This window comes from Esox lucius, chromosome 19 (genome assembly GCF_011004845.1).
Source record: "Esox lucius isolate fEsoLuc1 chromosome 19, fEsoLuc1.pri, whole genome shotgun sequence".
NCBI lineage: Eukaryota > Metazoa > Chordata > Actinopteri > Esociformes > Esocidae > Esox > Esox lucius.
The window spans coordinates 15,822,587-15,841,807 of NC_047587.1; the positions used below are offsets into that span (position 1 = coordinate 15,822,587).

The following is a 19,221-nucleotide window of genomic DNA, read 5'->3' on the forward strand; positions in this document are numbered from 1 at the left end:
ATGACGGAGGAGAAGGAGAGACAGACAGGAAGTGAGTAAGAGAGTGTGGGAGAAGAGACAGCCAGGCTATTAGGCAAAGCTTTCTGTCAATTGATTGCTCCCCCCCATCCAAGTCCTGTCATCTACACATATATGGCTCCAGTCTGAAGGACACACAAGAAGCCTAGAGTACAGCATTCTATATGCCTGCAAGCCTTCGTGCTGCTGTTGCCACCATATCATTTCCTAAATACAAAAAATTATCAACTGACAAAATTACAAAATGTGCCCCGAATGACTATCACTTTAATATCCTTTAGAACAAATCTAAGCATACGATTCTATCCTCATCATGAAGCAAAGTAAAAAAAACGTAATAAAAAATAAAATTATATTTGATCTGAATAGAATAAAAGGGAATAGCTCTGATAATGTGTGTATGTCGACAGTCCCTGTGGCTGTCTGTAGCGGCAGTAGACCAAATGCTGAGTTGAGAGGACCAGAAAGAGAAACGGGCAAAAACAGTGTCACTGGGGCCTGACAGTTCCACAGAGCTAGCTGCTAGCTGGATGAGTAATAAATTCTTATTTGTGTCTATGTATCTTGTAAAATGTCTGTCATGAAAGTCTCCCAGCTTCTGAAGAAAATACCCCCCCCCCCCCCCCCCCCCCCCCCCCCCATGATATTTAATCATAACACAAGACAATTTCAGCATTTGGAACACTGGCAGCCTGTCCATCTTTGCCTTTTAGGTAAAACACATCCACATCAATCAGTGATACGATGCTATTAGTGAAATTAGGACCAAGTCCACGAACCATCAAAACAACATAAATCTGTACAAATGAACAAACTACCAAGACAAGCTACTTTTCAACTATTAATAGAAAGCCAGTACATACCTTCAAAACCATGCCCCATCCAAGTGCAACTGGCATATACATTGAGGAGAACAAGCCAATTTTGCAGGTTCACACACTTACAAAGCATGTAGAAGTCTGTAATTGTTTTATCATAGGTACTCAACTGTGAGTGATGAAATCTAAAACAAAAATCCAGAAAATCACATTGTATGATTTTTAAGTAATTAATTTGCATTTTAATGCATGACATAAGTATTTGATACGTCAGAAAAGCAGAACTTAATACTTGGTACAGAAACCTTTGTTTGCAATTACAGAGATCATACGTTTCCTGTAGTTATTGACCAGGTTTGCACACACTGCAGCAGGGATTTTGGCCCACTCCTCCATACAGACCTTCTCCAGATCATTCAGGTTTCAGGGCAGTCGGTGGGCAATACGGACTTTCCACTCCCTCCGAAGATTTTCTAATTCAGGTCTGGAGACTGGCTAGGCCACTCCAGGACATTGAGATGCTTCTTACGGAGCCAATCCTTAGTTGCCCTGGCTGTGTGTTTCGGGTCGTTGTCATGCTGGAAGACCCAGCCATCTTCAATGCTCTTACTGAGGGAAGGAGGTTGTTGGCCAAGATCTTGCGATACATGGCCCCATCCATCCTCCCCTCAATACGGTGCAGTCATCCTGTCCCCTTTGCAGAAAAGCATCCCCAAAGAATGATGTTTCCACCTCCATGCTTCACAGTTGGGATGGTGTTCTGGGGGTTGTACTCATCCTTATTCTTCCTTCAAACACGGCAAGTGGAGTTTAGACCAAAAAGCTCTATTTTTGTCTCATCAGACCACATGACCTTCTCCAATTCCTACTCTGGATCATCCAGATGGTCATTGGCAAACTTCAGACGGGCCCTTGCGTGCGCTGCAGAATCCATGACGGCGTAGTGTGTTACTAATGGTTTTCTTTGAGACTGTGGTCCCAGCTCTCTTCAGGTCATTGACCAGGTCCTGCCGTGTAGTTCTGGGCTGATCCCTCACCTTCCTCATGATCATTGATGCCCCACGAGGTGAAATCTTGCATGGAGCCCCAGACTGAGGAAGATTGACCGTCATCTTGAACTTCTTCCATTTTCTAATAATTGCTCCAACAGTTGTTGCCTTCTCACCAAGCTGCTTGCCTATTGTCCTGTAGCCCATCCCAGCCTTGTGCAGGTCTACAATTTTATCCCTGATGTCCTTACACAGCTCTCTGGTCTTGACCATTGTGGAGAGGTTGGAGTCTGTCTGATGAGTGTGTGGACAGGTGTCTTTTATACAGGTAACGAGTTCAAACAGGTGCAGTTAATACAGGTAATGAGTGGAGAACAGGAGGGCTTCTTAAAGAAAAACTAACAGGTCTATGAGAGCCGGAATTCTTACTGGTTGGTAGGTGATCAAATACTTATGTCAATTAATTATTTAAATATCATACAATGTGATTTCCTGGATTTTTGTTTTATATTCCATCGCTCACAGTTGAAGTGTATCTATGATAAAAATTACAGACCTCGACATGCTTTGTAAGTAGGAAAACCTGCAAAATCGGCAGTGTATCAAATACTTGTTCTCCCCACTGTACGTGCTGATGAATGGACAGTAGTCTAAAAAGGAAAAAGCGGTGAATATGATTGGCTAATAAGAGAAGGTGTGCACACTATCACTCACAGAGAGCAGGGTAATTAAGAACTGACTCGGTCCGTCCACTCCTCCATCACTCTGTTCCATTCCTCTCTGAGTCCAGCCTCTACTCAAGGTGGCCTTCTCCCTCTGCTGACGAATACTGATGTTGAGGTGGGAGGCAGCACAACGCCATGGCGACATATAAATCGGCACGCTGACAGGGCCTGTCGGGAGGCTGCTGAATTAAACATGCCCATGACAACCTTCAGGCTGTCCCTACCTGTCAGGAGGGATGAGGGAGGGAAGGACGGAGGAAAAGAGGAGAGGAAGGACTTTGGCTGCTCCATCCCACGGAGCCAAGGGGCTGTAAACCGTGTGTAAGGGAGTCGTGTGGTGTTTTATTTTTAAAGCTCTATTGCTGCCATGTTGACAGGTTATAACGAGGCGCAGGAGTTTGATTAGGGGCTGACTCATCCGCCACTGTGCAAGCCCTCATTATTATCACCCAGCATCTCGGAGGTGACTCAGGAACCTGGGGCAGAACGCTGTGGCTGTCGGGCTGTGGTCCTGTGCAAACGGGCATTCGATTTTTTAGAAGAAAGAGGCATAGTGAACATAGTCTTCAGGAGGCTTACGAAAGGAATATTTCATATCAGCCTCCAGTAGTGTGTGTTTTTAGCACTTTTTGCACACATAATGTTTTGGACTAGGCTACTCTCTACAGAGATACAGGGTGACAGTCTGCTTTGGTAAGACCACTGGCAATCAAATGCAATGTTTCCACTGGTGCTATATCCTGACACGAGTGTGGCCCCAGTGTTTTCTGTTAATGTTGACTCCAGTGTTGTTTTGCACTAGAAGTTTGACACAGATCTACTTTTCAACCATAGCGTCCGATCGTGGATTTACACAATGGCTGAAATTTATTTTCTATATCTAGATTAAGAAAGGTAGGACTCTGAGTTCATAAAATAGCTTAAAACAAAATATTTCTATCTAAATATTACTGAAAAGATTTGCTTAATTAAAGGGTATCTTGTTCCTAATAATAGCCAGTGAAGGCCTAAATGTAAATAAGTTGAACGTCTATATAAGCTAAACTCCTATAAAACTGTGCTAGCTATAATGTATCATCCCTTCAAGCATTAGGTGAGGTGGCGAGCCCATCTTGAAATCACTTTGAAATATGCCAACAAATACTAAGTAGATTATGCTGAAATGTGGCAAAAAGTGTGTATGTCAGACTAAACTAAATGTTGATGTTTTTGGCCTAAATGCAAAGTATTCCATCTGAATGGCATATCACTCAACGACATATCTACTCTAAATCATGTTGGTGGCAGCAGGATAAAGAAAAAAAAATAAAGCATTGTACAGAAAAGTTACTGAGGAAAACCTTGAGCCATCTGGAAGAAAGCTGAAACTAGGATGGAATTTCATATTTTAAGTTCAAGCACACTTTCCATAAGCATAACATAGTATGTGTAACTAAGTTTACTGAATATCCAGTATAAACAGACTGGAAGCTGCTAGTTTGTATGCTACACGGCCAGTGCTCGGTTAGCAATTTTTGCCTATTACAGACCAACAAATCTTTTCCATTGCTTCTACGTCAGCTATGTGCCAACGTCAACAATGCCTTTTTACACTAGAGTCACACTAATACAAAGACAACAGATCTGTATTACTTCATGTGTTGTTAGCACACTCTCATTTCATCTAACTCTATGACATAGATTATTTCTCTCTAAACATACACTCATTCTGTTCAGCTCTTTGATATACTAGATCAAATATACAAAGGATCACATAAATAACAAAGTTATTCATCTAAAACTAAAAGATTCCTGGAGTGTCTTTTACGGGTTCTTCACTGTGGGGGAACCTTTACACCTTCTTCCAAGAACCCTTTGAAAGGGTTCTTCAAATAACCTATTTTTAATGGTTAATCGAAAGACCATTTGGGTTACACTTATGAGAGGGGAGGTTGTTCATATGGTTATTTAAGTAACAAGTATAAATAGCTCTTTAACATATTTACATTGTCATTCTTCAAGGTCAGACAGACTCTCCTAGTGAATTTCACATGCAAATGACAATTTATATCATACCTGGGTAACACATATGGTAAATGATATGTTGAACCAATGCTAAGCAGTTCATGGACTTGGTAGGAAATGTAATACTAATAACATAGTGGATACCACAAGGTTATCAGCAAGATTCTCACTGGGGCCAGATACAATTCAATGTGCAACACAGGAGAAGATAGCAACATGTTTATACCTTGGTACATGCTGAGGTTGGCTGTCAGACTGTGACGTATTGTGGTTGTCGTGTGCCCCAGGCCTATGAGACATAATTCACCAGGCGCGCTCCCATATTTCATGCTCTAACCCTGTCCGAGACCCTGCCCAGAAAGCTTACCCCAACTACAAATGTATATCTCTCTTCTTTACTTTCTCTACTCTGAGTTAAACGTGATGATCTCATCTTCTTGAATACTTAATTTGGTAACTGAGGGTAAATATAAATATTTTAAGTGTTGCCTTTTTGATTTCCTTGTTAAATAGTTAAAGATCTTCCTCTACTGTCTCTTTCACAATGTCAGTAGGAAACAATGATGATAAGAGTTTTAAAATGTATTACTGAGCAATAAATTTGGTTTAGGTATACATTGCTGACAAACTGACAAACACTAACAAACACATGTTGTCTATAAATAATTAATTGTTAATATCTATCAGCTTTGAAAATTATATTATATTAACCTTATTTCAATGTATTTTGATTAGCATAGATAGTCCACTCAGTAACACATGCTACAGTTTACTGAGGAGTTATTGGATTACAGACCAGGCAGTATACTAGCTGGTATTTGAAATCTGTACTTTACTCTTTTGCTCATTAAGTCCAACCAAAGTTTAAGCTTCTTAAGTTGGCATATGCTAACTATCCAAAACAAAGTTGGTTTGGTCTCTCTAACTTGAATTGTTCAGGATCATTACAGTTTAATCATCATTACATATTCAAATTTAAAGGTGCAATGAAAGTAAAAGTATAAAATATATTTTGAAAAATTTGAAAAGAAGCACACCATTGCAGACCATTCTGTACATTTTAAAGTTTGAACAGAGCATTAAACTGAGTCAGAACAGTAGTGTTCCAAATAATAAAAATAACTAAAAGAAAATATTTGAAATATTGAACCTGGGGCGTCTTGCTGCACAAGTCCCAGTAACTTGTTGAAGTTGTGTGTTGTTGCAAGTCTTCCTCTCTACAACTCAACAAAATTTAGACATATACAAGGTATATTCTGTCACAACCTTTACGAAAATACATGACTGTCGACTGCACCATCTTCTTCAGCTGCAGTAACAGAGTGTTATGATTCAGATTCTGCCATTTCAAAACCTCTATTAACCTGAAAAGCTTTCATTTTGCAGTTCACTTTCAGCAGCACTCCCCTTTCCATTTAAATGCCCACGTCTCTTCAGAATGGCTGAAGAGGGGAACGAAATACAATAGAGAACCATGATGTACAGGTTGCTATAGCAACTTCCAACATTAAATTGCGTTGGTTATCGGAAGCTTTGTTGTGGTAAAATTACCTTTTTAGTATTCAAGTGAACTCTTAAGCGATAAAACTGGCCATTAGTCATCTAGAGGAGCATGTGAAAGATCAGAAACACCTGCACACATGTATAAGATATGTATTGAAGTGATTGCCTTGTCGATTCATTTGATAGTGAACTTGTACAGCCTAAAGTATAGTGTGGGTGGTGTCCAGTATGTGTACGTTACTTTTTCAAAGAAAAATGCTTGTTTATTTGTGGCATGATATATAGTGAGTGAATGAGGGCATACATGTATATTCTTGTGTGTGTGTGTGAGATGGTGCCAAGTGTGAAGTTTGGCATTCTCTGTAATGTGAGATCCACAGACCTATTGAAGTGTGAATGAAAGAAGATTGTGAGATGGAGTTTTTAGACTATACAAGGCACCAAATGTATTGGGACAATTAGGTTGACAGGTGCTTCTGGAAAGCCAGGTATGTTCCTTCATATTATTTGCACAGGCACAAGACAGTTGTCAGCGTTAAGTCTTGTTTCTAGGCTTCCCGTTTGCCTTTGGATTCTGCTATTGGTGTCTGTTAACATGAGGACATGAGACCTCTACAGTGGATGACTGAGCAATGGTCACCATAATGAAGAAAAAATAAAACTGTCTGACAGATTAGGAACACTCTGGTAGAGGTACGAATGGATGGATCAACCACCAAAAAATTAACAGATATACCTTTGAAATAAGAAAGAAGGGGCATGTTTTGAGCGTGTATGGCTGCCACTAGGATTGGCTCACTTGTCTTCATTGATGATGTACTGTTACTGCTGACATCAGCAGCAGGATGATGTCTTAAGTGTATAGAAATATCTTCTCTACTCAAAAACAACCCAGTGCCTCAAAACCCATTTGATGGGACTTAACGTTGAAACAGGACAATTACTGTACCACATTGCTAAAGCAACCAAGTGGTTTTCAGTGCCAAAAAGTGTAATCACCAACCTGAATCAAACTGAGCTTACAACTTCAAGCATTTATCAAATGCAAAGGATTTACAACCAAGTGCCAAATGTGACAACTTGCCTGAAGATTATGTTAATTTGGAGGGTAAAGCCAAAATAAAAATTCATTTTTTTTCCCAACTGTCATAGTAATTGGGGCACACCAGTAAAAAACCTTTCTGCTGATGTTTCCAACTATAACACACACAAACACACACACACACATACTCAATTAGGTTTGGGGAATGTCGGGATGAAGGAGAGGATTGGGGGGCAGAGGGCTTGTCAGAAGTGCCTTTTCTTGTCTCTGTGGAAAGCAAATATTTCATTAAAGGAAACACAGCTCTGTGTGTTCGATCTCAGGGAGCTGTCCCATGTCCTCTAACACTTCTCCCTTCTTCGGAAGGGCAAGAGGCTCAACATGGTACAGAGTAATGTATGACTGATGAACAATGTAGTCTCTGGAATCCAGGAGGTGTTGACTGAACTGAACACCAATAGGGCTTTTCCAGTGGTCTTCCCGGTTTATTTTCCAGCATAGCTTTTCCTCACAGAAACAGAAAACAGCTAAATAACTTACATATTAACACATTCGTTATTTAGCAGAAACCTAACCCCTAACCCTTATCTAGACCAACTTATAGCAGTGAGTGCATACATTTTATTTCATACTGGCACACCAGTAACCAAGTAACTAACTTATATTTTAACATTTTAGTTATGCAGCAGACACTACTATCGAGAGCAACTTAAAAGCAGTGAGTGTCAACATTGTTTTTCATACTGCCCCACCAAGGAAATCAATCCCACCACTCTGGAATTGCAAGTGCTATGCTCTACCAAATGAGGTACAAAGGACACCATTTATAGATAAATATTGAAAACGAACAACGGTAAATTATAAGTAATGTGTCCAGGTCAACAAAACAGACCTGAGAGAGAAGCAGAGAGAGTGGGTGTGATTGTGTTTACACAAAGCCTTTGCCCTAGCCCTTAGCCAGAGTCTCGGAGGTAAGGCTACTTCAACTTTAAGTCTTATGCACGATAGTACAGATGAACTGTGTGTCTGTGTCCCCAAGTTCAATGCATGAAAATGCATAGAAAAAGCATGAGGGGATGCCAGAGGTGTTGCATGTCTTCAGAGAAAGAAAAGAGCAGATCCGTGTGACAGAGGAGGATCCTGATAGAGTCATTAGAAGTTCCAGCTTCCCAGAAAGCCTAATCATATTTGTGTAATTACATTAATGAATATTGCATTATTTATATGCTCCCTAAGCATTCCCTACCAGGAAGACTTTATGCACAATACAGACCATCAGAGAATGTGAGCAGAGTAGAGCTGTTGGAAATCCTGCTCATCGCTCGCTCGAGTGAAGGTTCAGCTCCGCTCCAAGTCATTCCCAGCGCCTTGCTCAAAACCTTTCTTCACACGCAAGAAAAAGATGCCACTCCATATTCACTCCATTCATTTTTTCTTTAGTCAGAACTCCAACTAAATCTGTCAGTTTTACAGTACAAGTAGTCTGTTGAAGAATGATTCCAGTGTGGGAAACGAAGCAGAGTACACAATTCGTAAATAAGAGGCATGTGAGCATATTGGTGGCCACATAATAGGATGACTGGCCAGACTAATAAGCTGTTGAGAATTGACATATCCAAACAGTTGCATAATCAGTCCTAGGCTGTATGCAGTTATTTCAGCATGCATTAATGCAGTCAAAAGATAAAGAGGACATCTGAACTGTTATTAACAGTACATTACTGCAGCCATGTAATTGATACCAATGATACATTCCACATTGCATTGTGTTATTTTAGTCTAAGACTGTTCTTATCTATGAAATTATTAGACTTAATATTACTTTGTGCATCTAGGAACTGAAGAGAAGAGGTCTTCATCGGTTTCACAAAATGTGTAGCCGAGCTGAACTGTGTGAAATTCTTAACCAACACCCGCAAGACCTGTCAATTATTTTCATAAAATCAATACCAAATCAGACTTGGATCCGAGGTTGGCCATATGTGACATGTTGGATCCCCCTTTTTAGGATGTCAGAACCAATTAAAAGAACATCCAAGCCTGTATATATGTTGCAAGAAGACATATTCAGTTTCCCAAAACTATGTGGAAAATTGTGGTATGGTCTGATGAGAACCCGTTGGCCCTAATTCCAAAAGATATATTGGTACAAAGCAAACACGGCTCATCATCATGTCTTGTTTGAAATCCCTACTCCTGTTCCAAAGCAACAAGTCCACCGTACCATCACATTGAGAAATGTAAATACTAAAATCCCACTGACCTCATGAGTCTGATTAACTCTTACCCTAGCCCTGTCTCACAGTCCCCCTCTGAACTCGTCACTCATTGAAGTGACCTGCTGCCCTCAAAACCCGTACAGTTTCCTTTATTCACATTGCCCCCTAGTACACTCTTGAGCTCCATCAATCAAAAGCACTTGGACAGTGCCTTGAGTAGAAATCAGGACTAGAAACTCACATTCAAGAGTACAAAGGAAACCTGTTATACTAAAGAACCGCCCTCTCATCTGCAAGAACATCCCACTACTCTGGCATAATTTACTCAGGCAAAAACTCAAAAGTCCCCTTTTCCACAGTCAAACATTTACTTCCACCTCCTGACAACCTCCCTGATGACCCCTCCCCCAAACTGTGGAAAAAAATGTTTTCAACGCCAAAATCCATAACATCCATCAACAATTACCACCTCTGTATACCCCTGCTGACAATGTGTCCCCGTATGAATACATCAAGAGGCACAGCCTATTCCACCTGCCTCTATGACTTCACCCTGCCTACTGAACGTTCACTCCATTGGAGAGGGTGGTGGCCATGAAACTGCAAAACCATCTCAACTCCAAAAACCTCCATGAACCATTCCAGTCTGGTTTGTGTTCCAAATACAGCACTGAAACAGCCCTAGTCAACATCACCAATGACCTCCTTCATGCAGTCGACTCAGGCCTGCTCTCTATCCTTGTCCTCCTCAACCTTTCGTGAGGCCTTTGATACATTTTCCCATCCAATCCTCATGGGATGTCTGGCTAGTGTTGGTGTCATGGGTGTTGCAGGTTCCTGGTTTTCCTCTTACCTTTCTGACTGTCAACAATTTGTTCTAGTAAAAAAATCACAAATCAGCATGTACATCTGTTTAACATGGGTATGATCATGAGACACCACAATGTCCCCTTTTCAACCACCATGTTCCTTATCAACTGCCTTCAATACAACTGGATTAGCATGAAGCTCCACAAACTTTACAGCGACAAGACAGAGGTCATGCTCACTGGCTCCAAATCCACCCTCATCAAACATCACAACCCTAGCATCGCCATAAGTGGTGTACCTGTCCCCCTGTCAGCAACAAAAGCCTTGGTGTCACTCTGGGCAATTCCCTCTCATTCAAATCCCACAGAAAAACCACCACCTAGAGAGCAAATTTTCACCTCCGTAACACCTCCACACTACAACCCTCACTTGGACACCCTGACACTGAAACTCTCATCCATGCCTTCGTCACTTCCCGCCTAGACAACTACAATACGCTCCGGTATCCCCAACAAACCCATAAACTGAATCCAACTGGTCCAGAACTCGGCAGCCAGAATTCTAACTGACACCAAGTCAATACAGCATATCACACCAATCCACATCAACCTACACTGACTGCCTGTGCAACAACGCATTAAGTTCAAAACACAACCATTATTTTATCCTCTTTCCATCCTTCTCTTCTAAACCTTTTGACATTGGGTTCATATCCTCTTTCCGCCCTTCTCTCCCCACATGATCTCACCTTTTTATCTGGTTCTCTGATATCTGTTTAAAATGTTTTAATGCACTAATCTTGTCTTTCTGTATTGCACTTCACAGTTTGTTGGCCCATTCTTCATGTAAGATGTCCTTTCTTGATGTCCTGTCTTGAAAAGCATCCCCCAAATAAAATATATTAATAATGATTATTGTGTTTTCCTAGAGGGGCAGAGTTGCCTCTTCACTGTTGATGTTGAGACTGGTGTTTTGTGGGTACTATTTAAAGAGACTGCCGGTTGATGACCTGTGAGGCATCTGTTTCTCAAACTAAACACTCAAATGTATATGTCCTCTTGCTCAGTTGTGCACCAGGGCCTCCCACTCCTCTTTCTATTCTGGTTATAGACAGTTTGTGCTGTTCTGTGATGGGAGTAGTATACAACGTGCAAGATCTTCAGTTTCTTGGCTATTTTTTTGCATGGAATAGTCTTCATTTCTCAGAACAAGAATAGACTGATGAGTTTCAGAAAAAAGTTATTTGCTTCTGACCATTTTGAGCCTGTATTCGAACCCACAACCACTGATGCTAGTTTAAAGGCCAGTTTTATTGCTTTCTTATTCAGCACAACCGTTTTCCTTTGTGCTAACATAATCGTCAAAGGGTTTTGTAATGATCAGTTAGCCTTTTAAAACGATTAACTTGGATTAGCAAACAACATGCCATTGGAATGGCAGGAGTGATGGTTGCTGAAAATAGGCCTCTGTTCGCTTATGTAGATATTCCATTGAAAATTGGCTGTATCCAGCTACAGTAGTCATTTACAACATCAATAATGTCTACACTGTAATTCTGGTCAATTTGATGTTATTTTACTTGACACATTTTTGCTTTCTTTCAAACACAAGGGCATTTCTAAGCGACCCCAAACATTTGAATGGTAGTGTATATATTGACAATCCACACTTAACTGCATGTGACTACTGGTAAATTTTGTAGTAGTAGTACAGCAAAAATCTTACAAATCTAACCCTAACCCAAACCATTCTTAAGTAATTCCCAACTTAAGCCTTCAATTACCAAAAAACTAGTTTTGTTACAAATGTCTTAATTGTCGGTTTTTATGATCCTGTCACGTCCTGGCCCCATTCCAGTGAAATCCAACATCCTCTTTCCTTCATTTGGAGCACAAACATCTGTATCACTCTCCCTATATAAGTTCCTTCTTGCCAAAGTGTATCTTGTCGATGATTGTTTGGATTCCGTTCCTTATTTGCAATGTTGTTCTGTTTTGTTTTTCTGTTTTGTTACTTCATAGTTCTTTTTATTAAAAGTTCTCTGTTCTCTCTGTACCTGTGTCCTGCATCTTAACTGCAATGTTATAGGTCTATCCTCTTCTTAGAAAGATATGCTAAACCAGCTTACTGACCTATTAGCCTGACAGCATCAGAATTAATTATCCTGAGAGATTTTTACTTGTGGGTTTTTGTGTAATTCTTATCCAGCTAATCACTAGGCCAAGATAGAATAAGTCATTTGATTAAATATTGAAAAATGTCCCTGATACATATGTCAAGTTCTGGTTTTGAGAGTTCCAAATCTTGCAGTGAACAACCCTTCTTACACTAGCCAAAGTACCCTTGAAAGCGTTTTTCCTACCCCAGAAACATAGCTGGGGCTAAAGTATTTAATTAGTGTGAAAGGATAATCAATGGTTCATACAGGAACACTCCAATGTTATTAACAAATGTTTTGTCACTGAGCCTTTCCACAGAAAAAGTCTGTTCACAGAAAAAGGGGTCAACAAACTTGATCCAAGTAGACTGGTTAGTGCTGCACCATTTACCTCTGGAGTTATACTGCATATTTTAATCCAACTCATTTCTGGGGTCATTTGTTAGTATGGAAACCACCCCATTACATTAGGGTGGGAACACTAGTGACCTTGACAGTTATTGTAACTATGAGAAACTGCAATTCTTATTTTTATGCCAATGACTCATCTCTTGCTCAAACATTTGCACATAAGCAGTCTGATTATCAACTACTTCAAAAGTTTACTTATGGATCTAAGGTTGGTGCTAAATGGAAATAGAGCTGAACATATGCTTGCAATAATACCCTGGACCGTACCCAAAAATAGCTTGTGTCAGATGATCATGTTTTAAAACACACAGTTGAGTTGATTGAAGAATCTGAAGATTAAAACTGGTTTCTTTTCTATAAACAAATCATGTCAAGGTAGGCGTTTGACATTACTGTAATTTCCTCTCATTGAATACCTACTTTTTGTGTCCTCCTTCATTATCTCATCCTCACCCTGCATCAGCCTCAAAACCTTAACAATAATCCCTCATTCGTGTCACCCATAATTATTTTCCACAACCCCTCTCCCCATTTTCTGAGCATGTAAGCAAGTGTTACCCATATTAGTATTAGTGAATGCCACTACTAAATACATCTTGGAAAACACTAAGCTATAAACATATAGAAAATAAAACAACCAGTATTCCCTCCTCTCTTCTTCTCTCCCTCTTCACCTATTCACTCTGTTCCCTGTCCTCCTTTTATTATGTTTGATTTCATACCCGTCTTTATCTGATGCCTTTATCCACACAGGGAGCTGGGCTAAATTCTGCAGCCACATTGTTTTATATAAACAGACAATTGTATTACATATGTGTGTTTGCGTGTGGGTGAGTGGGCATACTTTGATGTGCATGTGTGCGTTAACCTTGACCAAAGGCATTGCAGAGGCGTTATCCCACCCTGGGGTCCCAACTCGGAGCCATCTGCTCTGGGAGGGAGTAGTGAATGGTGCTTAGGTCTCAGCGTTAACTTTGGCAGGCCCATCCGTTACAGCCCCTGAGCTGGCAGTTATACCAGGCCTGTCCCATACTAGGTAAAGGCCGTTGAAAACAATTCTCTGTTTTTCACTATTCAGCAAATATCTTCAATGGTTATTGCTACAAACAGTAAGCTCCTGCATATACTTGTCACCACCGGCTGTTTCAGTCTTAATATGGATAAGATCGCAAGGTAATGTTGGCTGAGGTCAGTGTCCCCATCTTGGTTGTTGTATTTGGTTTTAAACCTTCTCACTATTCTGAAAATACGACAAAATTATAATGATAAAACAGTCTGCCTTTTACAAAGCTTTTATTTCAAAGCTTGTAGGTGTCTGTCTTTCCAGACATTGTCTAATTTAACCTTTATTCAACCAGATAGTACTTTTCAGATTAAGCATCTTTCCCAGGAGAGACAGAGGCTGACATTTGCACAACTCAGATAGGCAGACAGGGAGGTACTGCCTGTGTCAGTCCCTTACAGAGTGTGTGTATAGTTGTGTGTGTTTAGGGAGGCAGACAGACTGACATCCAGGCCTAGAGAGAGATACAACCGAAGGACTTGTCAAAGCAGGGGTGATGGGAATGCAGCTTCTCCATGCTAGCCACTTCTTTCTGAGAGACATGCTAGTGTCATGGCATTATTTATGTGTATGACTGGAAAATACTACCCTAGTCACATTCACTAACTCACTAACCTAAAACACACAAAATAAGACTTAATTTAACCCAAACCATAACCTCAGTAACATAATGTTTATGCCTAATCTTAATCCCTACACCTGACCCTTAATGCTTAAACTTAACCCCATTGCTTATTGGGATCCTAATATAGCCTTGACCTAATTCTAACCATAACCCTAAACTTAACACAATGCCTAAAAAACATATTTAAATGAGCACATTCAAAATGCATCTTCTCAAACACTAACCTACAGACAATGTCTCACACACTTAACAACACAGACCATACTCATACAAAAACATACACATATTTACATGCCAGACAGACAGTCAGAAAAGATGGATGTACAGATAGACACAAGTAGACAAGTAGACATGCAGTCATACAGGAAGACAAGACAGAGACACCTTTAACACACTCCCAACACAACTATCTTCCACACATGCTAGCTACAAAAGAGACTGTGCCATCCAAGCAGGGTTGATCCACCTCAGAGCTAGGGTTGACCCCTAAAATCAAACCACAGCTTGACCACACAGTAATGGAGAGAGTGGGTCTCCAGTGCCGGGCCAGACTCAGTGGTACTGGCAGGGGCAGGTCACTCTGTGTGGCCGTGTGATTGGAACGGGCAGGTCATCACCTCACTGAGCGTTTAATTCCAGTGAGCACAGAGATGAGAGCAGCTAATTGCCTGGCTGGGCCACGGACGTGACACACATGAATAGCAGGAGGAGAAGAGAGGGGACACGCTGTGCTGGAGGGAGAAAGAGAGTATGTGTGTATGTGTGGGGTTAGTATCTGTGAGTGCGAGCATGGATGTGTGGGTGGCATACTGATCCCCTCACCCTGTAAGCCCACTGTAAAAACCACCTTACTGTGGGAATTTTAAAGGGCCTTTTTTCTCTCCTGTGCCAGATGGTTTAACAAAGCATGTTATGGATCCATCTTACCTTGGCCTGTCCTCCATGTCACGTTTCTGAAAAACAAAAGAGAGACAACAGTTTTGATATAGGACCAAAAACAGAAAGCTGAAATCACATTTTACATACTGTACCAAACGGTACCCTCAAAGACAGCTAGCTGTAAGTTATGTTCAAGTAGTAAAATTTAGGTCAGACTTGTACCACTTCTTGTGGATGATGTTAACTACAAAAGGAGTGGGTTTACAAAACGGGTTGGGTCTGTGTGAGCGTGTCTGTGTGACTGGGATTGTAAGGATGTGCCTTAATGACAGTGTTACAGTGTGACTGGGATTGTAAGGATGTGCCTTAATGACAGTGTTACAGTGTGACTGGGATTGTAAGGATGTACCTTAATGACAGTGTTACAGTGTGACTGGGATTGTAAGAATGTGCCTTAATGACAACGTGACAGGGTTACAGTTTGACTGGGATTGTAAAGATGTGCCTTAATGACAGTGTTACAATGTGTCTGTGTGTCTGGGATTGTAAGGACGTGCCTTGATGACAGTGTTTTAGTGTGACTGTGGGTCTGGGATTGTAAGGACATGTCTTGATGACAGTGTTATAGTGTGACAGTGGGTCTGGGATTGTAAGGACATGTCTTGATGACAGTGTTATAGCGTGACTGTGTGTCTGGGATTGTAGGGACGTGCCTTGATGACAGTGTTATAGTGTGACTGTGTGTCTGGGATTGTAGGGACGTGCCTTGATGACAGTGTTATAGTGTGACTGTGTGTCTGGGATTGTAGGGACGTGCCTTGATGACAGTGTTATAGTGTGACTGTGTGTCTGGGATTGTAGGGATGTGCCTTGATGACAGTGTTATAGTGTGACTGTGGGTCTGGGCTTGTAGGGACGTGCCTTGATGACAGTGTTATAGTGTGACTGTGGGTCTGGGATTGTAAGGACGTGCCTTGATGACAGTGTTACAATGTGTTTGTGTGTCTGGGATTGTAAGGACGTGCCTTGATGACAGTGTTATAGTGTGACTGTGTGTCTGGGATTGTAGGGACGTGCCTTGATGACAGTGTTACAATGTGTTTGTGTGTCTGGGATTGTAAGGACGTGCCTTGATGACAGTGTTATAGTGTGACTGCGTGTCTGGGATTGTAGGGACGTGCCTTGATGACAGTGTTACAATGTGTTTGTGTGTCTGGGATTGTAAGGACGTGCCTTGATGACAGTGTTATAGTGTGACTGCGTGTCTGGGATTGTAGGGACGTGCCTTGATGACAGTGTTTCAGTGTGTCTGCATGACTACAAGACAGTAGCCTTGACATATCAGTGTGTCACATGAGAGGACAGTCAATGAGGCCAGTGGTGAATCTCTATTTTGACAGTAGACACTGTTCACACAGCCACCAGTCAAGCCAACAGCTATAATAGAAAAGAAACACTGAGACTAACTACACAGTACTATACTAAAGTCTCCCCTGGAGTGCCCGGCTAACTATATCTCTCTGCTCCTCTTCAATAAAACAAGACATTTTTACAGAGAATACTTTTTCTTCCAACTAAGATAGGGGGGAATGACTAGTAAAATGTTTAATGTAAATAGATGATGAATTAAAATGAAATGGTAAAGCTGGAAATATGAAGACAGTGTGATGCTGAAGTGGCAAATATGTGGTGTTTTGTCAAATATTTGAACTCAGGACTGATGGAGACTGAGTGAAAACAATGTGATGTCTGCATTGATGACAGTAATTGTTCTGGACCCAATAATTTGGTCTCAAATCAGCCTCATACCCCTCACAATTACACAAGTTAAGTGTGATTCAAAAGCAAGTCCGATACAGCTGAGTTCTAGGTCAACACGGTCAGCACACTGGGTACCTAATGAACGGCAAATGGCTGATTGGACCTTGTTGGAGACCAGGAGGGTTACACATGGTTGAACTCACTTTCTTCTCTCCTCTGCCAAACACACTCACACACACAAACACACACACATTGGTGCACTGGAGCATGTAAGGTAAATGTGCATGACTGTCTATCTGTACAGATGGGGACATCCTGTATTTATATTTTATAACTAAATATTTCAATTTTCATATTCTATAAAATTATATTATACCATGATATGCAAACATGGAAAATTTTATTTTATTTTATTTGATATCTGTTAATTAATTATGCAATAAATGGCAGTAGATATGGATACCGTGATGCTGTTTTTAGACTGATGACATTGATTGATGTGTGGCTTTGATTTGACAAATTAAAAAATTGTTCTTTAGAGATTGGTCTCATATAGCCTTGGGTAGTTGACCAGCACTGCAAGTTGTTGAGCACAGGTGTCAAAATCAGAGGGCAATTTGCCATTAAACAATAACTTGTTCAATCGAGTAGAAAAGTTGATGGAAACGTCAAACTTTTTATTTAATGTAAATAACTATGACAAAATAGTAACATTTATGTGCACCACATGTCAACACATGCTGCTTTGTAAGTAAGTTTGGTGAAAACACATCTGCAGCAAATACCTACACATCTGCATCTTTTTGAAAATCTCTCTCCATTTGGATGGAACCATAGTTTGTGTCACAGTTGGAAAATTTTATAAATATTATATATACACTCACCTAAAGGATTATTAGGAAAACCTGTTCATTTTCTCATTAATGCAATTATCTAATGAACCAATCACATGGCAGTTGCTTCAATGCATTTAGGGGTGTGGTCCTGGTCAAGACAATCTCCTGAACTCCAAACTGAATGTCAGAATGGGAAAGAAAGGTGATTTAAGCAATTTTGAGCGTGGCATGGTTGTTGGTGCCAGACGAGCCAGTCTGAGTATTTCACAATCTGCTCAGTTACTGGGATTTTCACGCACAACCATTTCTAGGGTTTACAAAGAATGGTGTGAAAAGGGAAAAACATCCAGTATGCAGCAGTCCTGTGGGCAAAAATGCCTTGTTGATGCTAGAGGTCAGAGGAGAATGGGCCGACTGACTCAAGCTGATAGAAGAGCAACTTTGACTGAAATAACCACTCGTTACAACCGAGGTAATGCAGCAAAGCATTTGTGAAGCCACAACACACACAACCTTGAGGCGGATGGGCTACAACAGCAGAAGACCCCACCGGGTACCACTCATCTACAAAAAGGAAAAAGAGGCTACAATTTGCACGAGCTCACTAAAATTGGACAGTTGAAGACTGGAAGAATGTTGCCTGGTCTGATGAGTCTCGATTTCTGTTGAGACATTCAGATGGTAGAGTCAGAATTTGGCGTAAACAGAATGAGAACATGGATCCATCATGCCTTGTTACCACTGTGCAGGAGCTCCAGTTTCAAATGTTTAATTACAAATTTTCAACCAGGTACACTTAATCTCGAGATAAAATTAGCTGCTCAACTTTCACCAGTCAAAGCAAATGAGCATTATGCTTTCTAATTGCAGCTGTTATAATCATAATGCACATGAACGATTTATTTACAGTGATAGAAGACTAGGTTCACAAACAAATACCAGGCAATTCATATGTACTAGGGCTGTCATATCACATGTCATATCACTACACGATTAGCGTGGCCAAATAATTCACAATAATGTTATTATCGCAGTATCTATAGAAGATTTGTAGACAAATAATAATAATAATGCTATCAATCAAATTAATCTTCAACTTTGTTTATAGTGTGTTTTGTCTCTTTTTTGGCAAATGAATAACACTTAAAATACAAGTGTAAGGTGGTGGAGAGAGAGTCTGTAACCATAACTGTACAAATAAAAAAATAAAAAATTGCTCGTAATGGATAGTTAAAAGGCAACATGATTAACTGATGAACAAAAGATCCTCATGGCCTAACATCGAAAGGAGTTTAGTCATTTTATCCAAGTGAATAGACAAAAAAAACAGCGCATCTTTGCGGATCTCTACCTGGGCTTC

At 40.5% G+C, this 19,221-nt stretch overlaps 1 protein-coding gene across 1 annotated transcript in view; it reads right to left on the reverse strand.

The window, feature by feature from the left end:
- The window catches only part of trim44 (tripartite motif containing 44), a 71,303-nt gene that overhangs the window by 14,855 nt on the left and 37,227 nt on the right, over positions 1–19,221 (reverse strand). Inside the window, exon 5 of the mRNA XM_010883674.3 lies at positions 15,313–15,338. Coding sequence (XP_010881976.1) covers positions 15,313–15,338 — 26 coding nt within the window. The remainder of the gene's footprint in view (positions 1–15,312; positions 15,339–19,221) is intronic.